Source organism: Dermacentor albipictus, chromosome 6 (assembly GCF_038994185.2).
Source record: "Dermacentor albipictus isolate Rhodes 1998 colony chromosome 6, USDA_Dalb.pri_finalv2, whole genome shotgun sequence".
In the NCBI taxonomy this organism is placed as follows: Eukaryota; Metazoa; Arthropoda; class Arachnida; order Ixodida; family Ixodidae; genus Dermacentor; species Dermacentor albipictus.
Window position 1 is genome coordinate 114154292 of NC_091826.1, and position 12189 is coordinate 114166480.

Sequence of the window (12189 nt, forward strand, 5' to 3'; positions counted from 1 at the left end):
CGGAGCAGGCAGCATTTGACGCAAACATGGAGGAAGTGCTAATGGAAACATTTAGTAGGTGAGACAACAGTCTTTTTTGACAAATTGGATGAAATGATGGCCACGAAGTTGCACTTTTGAAACATTAGGGGATGTATTTACTATGCCGGCACCACGGGGATATTGAACTGGCGCTATCTATAATGTCCGGTTTTGCATTTATCTGGCCTTTAGGCATATTTATTTTCTTCCATTAGCATCGATGCTGTATGATTGCTTTGATTTGGTAAGATTGTAAATTTGTCGCTTAATATCAATATTGAAATTTAATTCCTCTGTCCATGTATGCCTCCATGGCATATTGAAATAAATGAGCCCTTTGTCGTGGCAAAGGATTAAATCCTTGTTCAAATGCCTGAAATGCTAAATTACCTCATAAGTTTGGACATATGGCAGCTGTTTAGTATGCCTTGTAAACTGAAGCATAATGTTTCTCAAGGTTGGCCATTGATTCCAATTTAGCAGATCGGACTGTTGTCTTCTGTTTTTGCCAGGTATAGTCCATTGATACATTTGAGGTTAATACAGTGATAGTAGTGAAATATTTGCTCTTGGTGTTTCACTCACTGTAGTGTTATGTCGGTTGCTCAGTGGCTATGGTGTTGGGCTGCTGAGCACGAGGTCGCGGGATGGAATCCCGGCCATGGCGGCCGCATTTCGATGGGGGCGAAATGCGAAAACACCCGTGTACTTAGATTTAGGTGCACGTTAAAGATCCCCAGGTGGTCGAAATTTCCAGAGTCCCCCACTACGGCGTGCCTCATAATCAGAAAGTGGTTTTGGCACGTAAAACCCCATAATAAAAAAAAAGTGCTATGTGCTCAGTGTTTCTTTAGTTGTTTATACTATTGCAGTTTATCATAACATATAATGGTGGCTGAACAACTAGGCATTTGTTGCACATGCAAACTAAAATCTATTATGTTGTGAGCTTCCATCTTAGTGTAGAGATAGTCTATTGGCTACCCAGGCAGAGGTCACAACAGTTACTGCAAAGGGTCTGTTTAAGTACCAGGAGGTAGTTTCAGCAACTCTTGTGATGGTAATTATGTACACCACCATTGTCAGTCTTCAGATGACTACCCTAGGAAGAGTCATTATTGCCATTCCAAAGGGCGCCACTGACTACCAAGGGGTACTTGCATGGACCACTGAGGTAGTCACAGCAACTCCTGCTTTGGGGGTAATACATACACCTCAGTAGTTCTAGCAGGAGAGTCACCGGTACTGAGGGAGTCGCCCACACTGCGTTTCCAAGAGAGTACGTGTTACCGCCCAAAAGGTAGTTTAACCAACTCTTGCCATGGTAGTCATGTACACCACCATTGTGAGTCTTCAGATGACTACCCTAGGAAGGGTCATTGTTGGCATTCCAAAGGGGTACCGCTGACTACCAAGGGGCACTTGCATGGACCACTGAGGTACTCGCATCAACTCCTGCTTTGGGAGTAATACAAACACCTCAGTAGGTCTTGCGGGAGAGAGTCACTGGTGCTGTGAGGGAGTCGCCAGCACTGTATTTCCAAGGAAGTACGTGTTACCACCCAAAGGTCATCATATGTGCGACGAGCAGATACACCCCGAAAAGAGTCGTTTGCGACTACTTTTTTTTTAAGAGTGTAGGGCTTGGTAGGCTGCCAGATACTCGCTACGCAGTTGCTGCTTGCGCTCGGCTGCACGAGCATGTTCTTGTGCCAAGGCTGCAGCGTCGGCACGGCCTAGAAGAGCTGGTTCCCGTTTCTGCTCCCGGCTTTACTGATCTAAAGCTGCCTGCTCCTCGAGATCACATATGATGCGTTCCTTAATCATTTCGCAGTCGGAGAGAAGCTGCTAAGCGCGCGCTCGGCTCGGTGTTGCCAGGTCTGACTACGTGGCGTAGCCCAAAGCTAGAGAAATTGTACCGCAAACGCAGCCGAATACAAAACATGGGGAAAAAATTGTAGCCGAATATGGCCATTTGTATTTGTCCTTTTAAGTGCACATGCATTTTCGCATTCGGCTAGGGCAATCTTTTTTTGCTCAACCCGTAGTAACAAAATGTACGTGTCGCCGTGATCGGCCCTTCACATCAACTGTGGCTACATGATGCTTGCCCACAAAACACCTTCTTGTTTTCCCTGCAAAATCTTAAGTTCCAGCGAATCGCTGCAGAGGAAGAAAAAAATCGACCCCACCATGAAAACAGCTACCTCCACTACGCAGGCCTTCCGTCGTGAGCGCACAATTACCCGCTAGAGGTGCGTAGCAAGCACAAATTTAGTCACCAATAAACATTCTGTCAAGCCTGTCACAGTGTTTTTATTATAGGATAGATAGTACGTAATTATTATGTTTAGTCATATACAATAATATTAACTAAGAAATCTGTTTTCTGGTTCATCATCATGCGCCTAGGGTAGGCTAGTGCTGTTGATTTTCCTACAATGGTGGAAGCTACTGCTTCTCTTTTCTGGGCTTGCATTGTATTCATTGATCGTACATCACGGCACTGTCAAATCTGAAAAGGAAGCGGTTATTTGGCTCTAATTTTTCGCAGTACCCATACGTCCAAGGTTATTTCTAATGTTCGTGTTGCCAGCCTATTTCTGTAATCGGTCCTAGTCACGGACACAAGGCAGCGTTCGACCAGGCTACAGCAGCGTTCGACAGAGGCAAGCAAAAACGATTGCAAAAATTTGGAGAACGCTTAAGCTTCACTCTTAAGTGGAAGGCGATAGATTTCAAAGCTAACTGACTGCTTGTCTCGCTTCCCGGCAACCACAGCTTTCTTGCGCATGCGCAGAGACGCGTGAGACATTGTTGTTGCAAGGAACCGAGCGGGCCGCGCCGCTCGCAAAAGGGATGTGGGTTTGATGTTCAGAGTAACAGAAATATGTTTTTCTGTTATATCCGAATTAAACTCCGGCGCGATCATGTCTCTAGGTTGTGTTTGGGTCGTAATTGAACATTTTGTTGATGTATTTTACTTTGAGCTTACTGAATTAGTTCAGTAATGCCTCTGCATCATACAGTGAGCCTGCGTCGTTGCGGTCACAACCTTACCCACCTCCCAATATTCTGGCCAAGTGGTAGCCTGTAAATACTGGGAATATAATTCAGAAATAATAATGGAACAGTAAATTTTTGTATTTTCTTAGGAACTTTGGATTTATTTTATCATTAGCTGCAGAGCTAGGCAACTTTAAATTTTCTATGAGACGGCACACCCCAGCTGAATCTACAGAGATGAAATCCATTGGAATAAAACCAGGGTCGGTGATTGGTGGCATAGAAAAGGCTATTAAGCCAGAAAAGCAAGAAACAAAATCATCGTCTAACACATTGCAGAAGACACCATTAGGAATAGTATCACCATTGCTGTCGAGCAAGTGAATCCTGTTATACTTGCTGCCACGAACTACATTCCAAATGTGCCGAGGGTTACTTTAAGCAGAGTGAGCAAGGTAAAGTTGTGGAACACGTCTTTTGCGTGCGCAATGCCATTTTTGTACTCACGCTCAGCACAGTTGTACGCGTGCCATTGTTCAGACGTCATCGCCACTTTCGCTCGGCGGAATACCCGTTTCTTTTTGTTTAACAAGCGTTTCAGATAGACTTAAGCCAAGGAGCTTTGGGAGAAGAAACAATGCATTTTACAGGAATGTAGCTATCGATCAAGTAGGCAAGTTCTTCTTTAAAGAGAAACCAATTTGTTTGAACAGTGCTACTGTAAAAGCTCGGCATAAAGTCAGGGATAAATTCTTCAAGTTCGTTTTCTAGGGCAGAGAAATTCGCGTTTTTATAATATTTAACAAATGTGACCTGCCTCTTGTGAGGCGTACAGGCCTGAATACTGCGGTTAATAAAGCAATGATAGCTCCGGCCAGCAAAAATACTAGGGGTACAGATCCAGCGCACAAGCTGTTCCCGCGAACGCAGCAATCACCGATTCTATAGCTGACTTCTTGTTCTTAATAATTTGGCTACATCCCTATACAAAAACAGCGCCATTAGCTGCTAACAAGTCTAATGCTTCTCAGGGATTCAGGCTCACGTTTATCCCACGGGCTGAACCGCTCAAGTAAGCGAGGCGCGATGAAATAAACGGGCTCACCGGATTCGATGCAGACTCGGAAAAGATGACTTGGTCTCGAACGCACTCCAAAACTGAGGAACAGCAAATAATATCACTACGAACAAATTGGCGTATTTCGGTGGTTGTCTAGAAAACGGAAGTGGCATTTCGAAGCTGCACTGAATAACTTGCGGGTTCTTCATCTGTATCATATGTATTGATAGGCATGAGAGGTAAACCTAACCTGGCTGCCCAGCTCAGCACACAAGCGCCAACGCTTATGCAGGCTGGAACATGTTGTATGAATTGAAGTGAATAAAATATTATTATTATTATTATTATTATTATTATTATTATTATTATTATATTATTATATTATACTTTTTGCACCTTCGTCACTATTGATTTCATGTTAGTATTGTGTTGATATATTGTGTTTATATTATGTTCTTATTTTATGTTTTACTGCACGTCCGTCTGCCGACTTTGCCGGGCCAAGTCCCTCAAGCCACTAGAGGCTTTGACAGGCCCGTTTCATTGCCCTGTATACGTTAGGTGCAATAAAAGATTTATTATTATTATTATTATTATTATTATTATTATTATTATTGCTACATTATTGTTAACTTGCTATCAGATAAAGGTACACTATTGATGCCACTGCGCAAACCTGAGCCCATCCGCCATTTGCGGGCAGGCATAGAGCTAGCCAAGGGGAATGCACTTTACGAGTAGAAGAAAGAGACATCAGGTTAGTCTGACCAGCTTGAACTCGCCATACAATAAAAAGCAAGGTGAACAAAACAAGACACAAAGCAAAAATTAGAAATGCTAAACGAAAAGCCGGATACCTCTGCACAATGACTGACCACACAAACCAGTTCGAACGACCAAGTCTTCGTTCTTTCTTCCCCTGCTTCCTCAGAAGAATCCTTGCAGTTTACTTTTAAGTAAACCGTTTCGTTGGCTCTGTTTGTTGGTTTCTATAAAGTGCATATTTTTACTTTCAACAGGCGGAAAGAACCGTCAACAACACAACAGAAAAAACCAGTATAAAGCCTTTTCCAGGATACCATATACAGCAGTTGGTGCGCTTTGTGAAACGTGAAAAAAGGTAAGAACTTGTATTAAGGTATTTATCACAAAATAAATATGTTCAAAACAATTTTTTCTTTAGGGGAAATTTGAGATATACTGCGGGTGATGTGAAGGATTATCGTGATGTTTCAGACTACATAGGGGCTAAATAAAACTTGCTAAAGCCGTGGTTCTCCGCTCCTAAAGGCTTTCTTACGATACGCGTACAAAATTTTCCCATTGTGATAGAAGAACGAAAGGAGGTAGAAATAGTGTACTTGCAGAGAATAGGGGTCATGTAATTTGTTTAGTTTAATGTGTGGAAGATAGTTACAGCCTTTGTAGAAAATTACTTGAACAAGCGTTCCAGACGGTTACGCATGAAGGAACTGCGCAGGAAGTTTTACCAGAGTCTTTGAATTACTCCGTGCGCCACAAAACTGACATTTTTAGGGAATAAGGCGCGGGTGATCTTATGCATGATGAGGGAACGGAATCTTGAGTTCATGAAATAATTATATCCTTTGCGAAACATTGCTTAAGAAGTGCTCTAAAACGTTTTACGGCAAGTATTAGATATGTTTCCCACTCTAGCGTGAGAAATCTACGTGACACCAAGTTTACAGTTGATTTGGTGAGGCTAGTGCAATGTTAAGTGTAATGTGTGGCGTGTAACCGTTGAAAAATATTGGCGCTTGCGCCCGAAGGCGAAGAATATCAACCGATAACGAGGGGCGGAATTCACCAAAATGCGCAGTTCGTACGCAGTTTCTCAGCCAAAAAGTTTCCACGCTTTGATGAGGGCACAACCGACTTACGGCGTCATGTGGAAGAGAGGAAGTCAAGCTCGGATTAAATGACATGAAAGTGCGCTCAACTGGTAGCATGATCTCATATCTGCCTCTGTAGTTTAGATCAACATATATGTACACATGGTAGCGAAGGTGTGTAGAAGCCCATACGCCCTGCAATGGGCACTTGTGGAGGCACGGCAGTGCCATCTACATTTCGCGGCACCAACAACAGGGTCAAAAAAAAAAGAACGTTAGCCTTTCGAGGCTTGGTGTGCTAAGTGGTCTACTGCGCCAGCTCAGATCACATCGCATATGCAAAGCACACAACAGTACATGTACAAGAATACAAGTTGCATTCAAATTGCATGAAAGACTCGAATGCATTTAAATTTGTACCAGTAATTTGTTAGGTATAGCCACATGTTCGTATGTACCCTTATACGTGTTTTTTTTTACTGCCAAGCTGTATATGGCTACCCGATTTGTCCATCCGTCCATCCGTTTGTCGGTCACTTGTAGGCTGAAAACTCCTCCGTAGTGCTCGCAAATATACGTCAAACCGGATATCTGGTTTAACCGGAGGCAAATGAATCCGGTGTCGAAAGTCGGTTATGCGGTTATACGGATTTTAAGAAACGGATATTGAAAATATCCGGTTTAAATAACCGGTTAGTCGGATATTCGGATATTCAAATCTACTAGATTTGCCCGCGCAAATTAATACAAGCGTCAGCTATTCTCGTCCAAGCGCCAGTGAATCAAATTCAGCTGGTACACATTTAGTTTCAGAGCCAAATAATTTAATCCGGCGATGCATTTGCGGAGGTGTTCTACGATGCTCAAAATAATGATGAAATGTTATAATATTGCGCTGACCAAACATAACTGAAGAGCTTTCTTGCATATAATTTTCATGGGACTGCAGAAATGCCTTTCCCGCTTGAAATATCATCTAAATATTGCACTGATATGGACATTACTGCTGTCAACAAGGTCATGCAGAACGTAGCTATTTGATGGCTTTGGTGACATGCATTGAAAGAAAGGGGTATCCAGCAACAAACTGGTGATTCGTAAGCTGATAAAAACAGGCTAAAAAAGCGTCACGCGACATCTCATCAGTTTGTTTTGTTTTTTCAAGCCCGTTGACATGGATATAAAATGAACGAGCTTCGAACAGGCTCTGCGATTATAGCCACGTAATGCATCTGAGATTACGTGGAAGAGGGTGTTACGGGATCTCACGTAACATTCACCACCATATGGCTGATTCTCAACTATACTGACAGGGATATTAAACGATCGGGCTATGAAGGATCTCTGTGATAGTACGCGCGAAGGGTACGCTACACCACGTGGCCTTGCGTAACTTTCGCAACAGTACATGTGATTTACAAATACAGTGAGATGAGTATTAAACGAACGGGAACCGCAAGAGTTATGCGAGTCATGCCGCCAACGTTAAATCAGGTGCGAGAATGAATGAATGAAACCACGTTTATTCCACGTTAAAATGCGTCGAAGAAGCTGCGGTGGAAAGAGGAGAGGCGTTATTGGAAAAGGGGAAGGGTAAGGCTGCCTCCGTTTTATTAATGCATAAAGCGGAAGATCCCAGACTGAGATGAAGTGTTTCAGCCAACAGTCTGGGTACCCACATTCCCTTCCCTCCTAATCCCCATCAGCGGCCTAGAGCAGTCCCCTTCCTTAAAATAAAGGCTTTATTCATTCATTCATTAATGAACGTCCTGGAGGCAGCTAAGTAGGGGCGGCATGACGCTTGTGGCTGTCGCGGAGCCGATCACCGACGGGTGGAGCTGCAGGGTCCTGAAGGAACAGCAGCAGTGCTCGCCAGAGCTCGATGGCATGGCTCGAGGCCAGGGTCCCCACTGTATGGTGGCCAGGGCACGGAGCCTTGGTGGGATGTAGAGGGGGCGCTTCCAGCAAAGGTGGTTTAGAACAGCACGCTGTCCCGTGTCCTCACGTATATTCGCTGGCCGTTGCGTTATTCACAAGCACACTGATATTGATATAAAATGATCGCGCTTCGAACAAGGTCTGCGATGGTACGCACTTGGCGCACTTCAGACCACGTGGCAAAGAGTCACGTGACATCATGTAACTTCAGCCAGACCATGGGTAATTACCAACTACGCCGACATGGGCATCAAACGAGCGGGTAAATCAAAAGCTATGCGATGGTGTACATGTAGTCAACGTCAAATCACGTGGTAAATGGTGTCACGTGACCTCACGTACATTTCGCCGGCCAATGCGTGATTCCAAGCTATACTGACATGGATGTCAAACCGTTGGGCTTCGAATAGTTTCCGATGGTACGCACTTCGCGTACCTCTGATCACGTGGAAAAGAGTCACGTGACATCATGTAAGTTTAGCCAGAACATGGGTAATTGCCAACCATGCCGACATGGATATCAAACGAGCAGGATTATCAACAGCTATGCGACGGTACTCAAGAGCCGAATGTCAAATCACGTGGGGAAGGGCGTCACGTGACCTCACGTATCCTTCACCAGCGCATGAGTGCTTCTCAACCATACTGACGTGGATATCAAACGATCGGGCTTCGAACAATGTCTGCGATTGTGCGCATTTCACGCACTGCAGACCAGGTGAAGCAGAGTTACCGGATATCACGTAACTTTACCGAGACCATGGGTAATCGCCAACCATGCCGCCATGGATATCAAGTGAACGGGAATAACAAAAGCCATGTGGTGATACGTAATTCCTTGCAAATATCCGTTAAACCGGCTATCCGGTTTGACGGATATCGGGAAGTGAATCCGGTCTCGAAAACCAGTTATCCGGTTATCCGGATTTCAAGACACCGATAATCAGGACAACCAGTTTGATTAATTGGCTAGCCGGATATTATAATATTCGGACATAGATATTTGGAGTCGCTAATATGTTTTTATTTAAATTCTCAGTTCTATTGCATGTATCCCCGTGCCATATGCGCAGCTGATTCTTTCAGCTTCTGCAAGATTGCGTTGTTTATCAGACGGTTCAAAAATATGCCCGTGGCTTTCCGTGTGCTTCGTTTTGTGCATAATGTTTTGCTTGGTATTGAAAAAAGGAAAACTACATTATTTTTTTATAACTTTTGATAGCGCAGCCTAACCTAAATACGAACGAAGGACACAGTACAATGCATGTCTTGTTTTATTTGTTCGTGTTTTGTCAGAAGTAATGGATTGTTAACGACAAATGCGATCACAATTCTTGTCAGATTATTTTTTCAGAGAGGACTTTGTGGCCTCTGCCAGAAGTCCTCTCGGGCAACAGCTAGCGTTAGACATCGCTGGCACTTCGGAGCACCTTTTCATCAGGCCTACCATGCTTAATAAAAGGCATCTACTCCGAAGGAGTCCTAGTTCTGACAACTATAAAGCCCGGCGTTTCATAAACGATTGAGACACAAGCATCGCGACTATGCAGCCGGAGCCTTGTGCCTAAGGTGCTCGCATACGTTAAAAGAATGCAAAAACTCCACGGGAGCTGTCGGAGTATGAGCTAGCATACCACCAAGTTTCAGTTGTCCCACCCCCATATTTCAATTTGTTCGCATCGCCAAGTAGTAGTTGACCGGCCTCCAAACTTCTATTGGGCCACGTCCTTATTTAAATTGGAGCAAGCCTAATATTAACGTGCCCTTCCCCAAAATATCACTTGGCCCAGCCGCAAATTTCAGTTGGCCCGCGTTCAAATTTCATTTTTTTCCGCACCCTCAACCTTAGGTTGACCCACCCCAAATTTCAATTTGTCCAACCTCGAAATTTCACGTTGACCCACCCACGAATCCCATTTGGCTGACCCCTGCTATAAGCTTCCCCATGCATTTTCTAAGGATCCCTATGTATCCAAAATTGTTCCTTAGCGCTTTTAAAGCTACAAATCATCTACATTTACTCTATTCTAACGATTCAATGTCTTCGCAAATTACTCATTTTTGTACAAATACATGGCATTAGGCTTTTCGCGTGACGGGACTGGGGTACTAGCCAAAGAATGCTTACGAAATAATAAGTATATAACCATAGGGCTGTAAGCCTTTCAGCGCGTTCGCACTTTGTTAACGTTACTGATCAGATATATGGTCATTTTACATGACTAGAGTCATAGCATACTAGCCAAAGAATGCTTACGAAATAATAAGTATATAACCATAGGGCTGTAAGCCTTTCAGCGCGTTCGCACTTTGTTAACGTTACTGATCAGATATATGGTCATTTTACATGACTAGAGTCATAGCATACTGACGTGGTTACTTTCACGTGCATTACTGAACAATGACCCGTTACAACATGTCACTGCTGGCACAAGTATTGTCAGAGATCTGCATGGCGTTGCAAGAGCAGGTCGACGATAAATTGAAGGGAAGCTTTGAGGCTCAATGGTTACCCAGAAACATCGGAAATATAGTTCGAGATTTCTATATTGGAGATGCTGTTTTTACATCCTACGACCTTGCCAGGCACGAATGTTCGTAGATCTTTAGCTCATATAACTAATGGCTGCCTAAGGACGAAGAAGTCCTCTCTGAAAAAATAATCTGACAAGAATTGCGATTGGCCTTGTCGTTAATAATCCCTTACTTCTGGCAGAACACGAGCGAAAAAAGCAAGACATGCATTGTAGTATGTCCTTCGTGCGTGTTTAGGTTAGTTTGCGCTATCGAAAATTATAGAAAAATAATGTAGTTGTCCTTTCTTCAATTTCAAGGGAAACATAATGCACAAAACGAAGCACAAGGAAAGCCACTGGCAAATGTTTGAGCTGTCTGATAAACAATGCAATCTTATGGAAGCTCAAAGAACCAGCTGCGCATATGGCACGGGGTTATATGCAATAGAACTGAGAATTTCACTAAAAACCTATTAGTGACTACAAATATTCATGTCCGAATATTATAATATCCGGCTAGCCAATTAATCAAACCGGTTGTCCTCATTATCAGTGTCTTGAAAGCCGGATAACCGGATAACTGGTTTTCGAGACCAGATTCACTTCCCGGTATCCGTCAAACCGGATAGCCGGTTGAACCAATATTGCAAGAAGCTAGGTACCACCGCATAGGGTTTGTGAATCCCGTTCGTTAGATATCCACGTTGGCATGGTTGACAATTACCCATGGTCTCAGTAAAGTTACGTGATGTCCGGTAGCTCTCATCCACGTGGTCTGCAGTGCGCGAAATGCACATAATCGCAGACCTTGTTCGAAGCCCGATCGTTTGATATCCATGTCAGTATGGTTGGAAAGCGCGCATCGGGTGGTGAAGGATACGTGAGGTCACGTGACGCCCTTTCCCACGTGATTTGACATTCGGCTCTTGAGTACCGTGGCATAGCTTTTGCGAATCCCGCTCGTTTGATATCCATGTCGGCATGGTTGGTAATTACCGATGTTCTGGCTAAACTTACATGATGTCACGTGACTCTCGTTCACGTGGTCTGAAGTGCGCGAAATACGTACCATCGCAGACCTTGTTCAAAGACCGATCGTTTGATATCTATCTCAGTATGGTTGGGAATCGTGCATGGGCTAGCGAAAGGTAGTTGAGGTCACGTGACACCCTTTACCACGAGATTTGACGTTAGCTACGTGTACACCATCGCATAGCTTTTCATTTCTCCATTTGTTCGATATCCATCTCGGCATGGATGGCAATTACCCATGGTTTGGCTAAAATTACGGGATGTCACATGACTATTTTTCATGTGGTCTGAGGTACGAAGTGCATACCATCGGAAACCTTATTCGAAGCTCGATCGTTTCATATCCCTGTCAGTATGGCTGGGAATCACGCATTGGCCGGCGAAAGGTACGTGGGGCCACGTGACACCCTGTACCACGTGATTTGACCTTAACTACGTGTACCCCATCGCATAGCTTTTGATTTCCCCATTCCTTCGATATCCATGTCGGTACCGTTGGCAATTGGTCATCAGCTGGCTAAAGTTACGCATGTTACGTGACTCTTTTCCACGTGGTCTGAAGTACCATCGCAGACCTTGTTCGAAGCCCGATCGTTTCATATCCATGTCAGTATAGCTGGGAATCACGCATTGGCCGGCGAGAGATAGGTGAGGTCACGTGACACCTTTTAGCACATGATTTGACGCTACCTACGTGTACACCAGCAGATAGCTTTTGATTTCCCTGTTCGTTTGATATCCATGTCGGCATGGTTTGCAGTTA

At 44.0% G+C, this 12189-nt stretch overlaps 1 protein-coding gene across 1 annotated transcript in view; it reads left to right on the plus strand.

Annotated features, from left to right (window-relative positions):
* LOC135908327 (uncharacterized) overlaps nucleotides 1-12189 on the plus strand; it is a 165504-nt gene that overhangs the window by 25745 nt on the left and 127570 nt on the right. The window contains exon 2 of the mRNA XM_065440086.2: nucleotides 5107-5207. Coding sequence (XP_065296158.1) covers nucleotides 5107-5207 — 101 coding nt within the window. The remainder of the gene's footprint in view (nucleotides 1-5106; nucleotides 5208-12189) is intronic.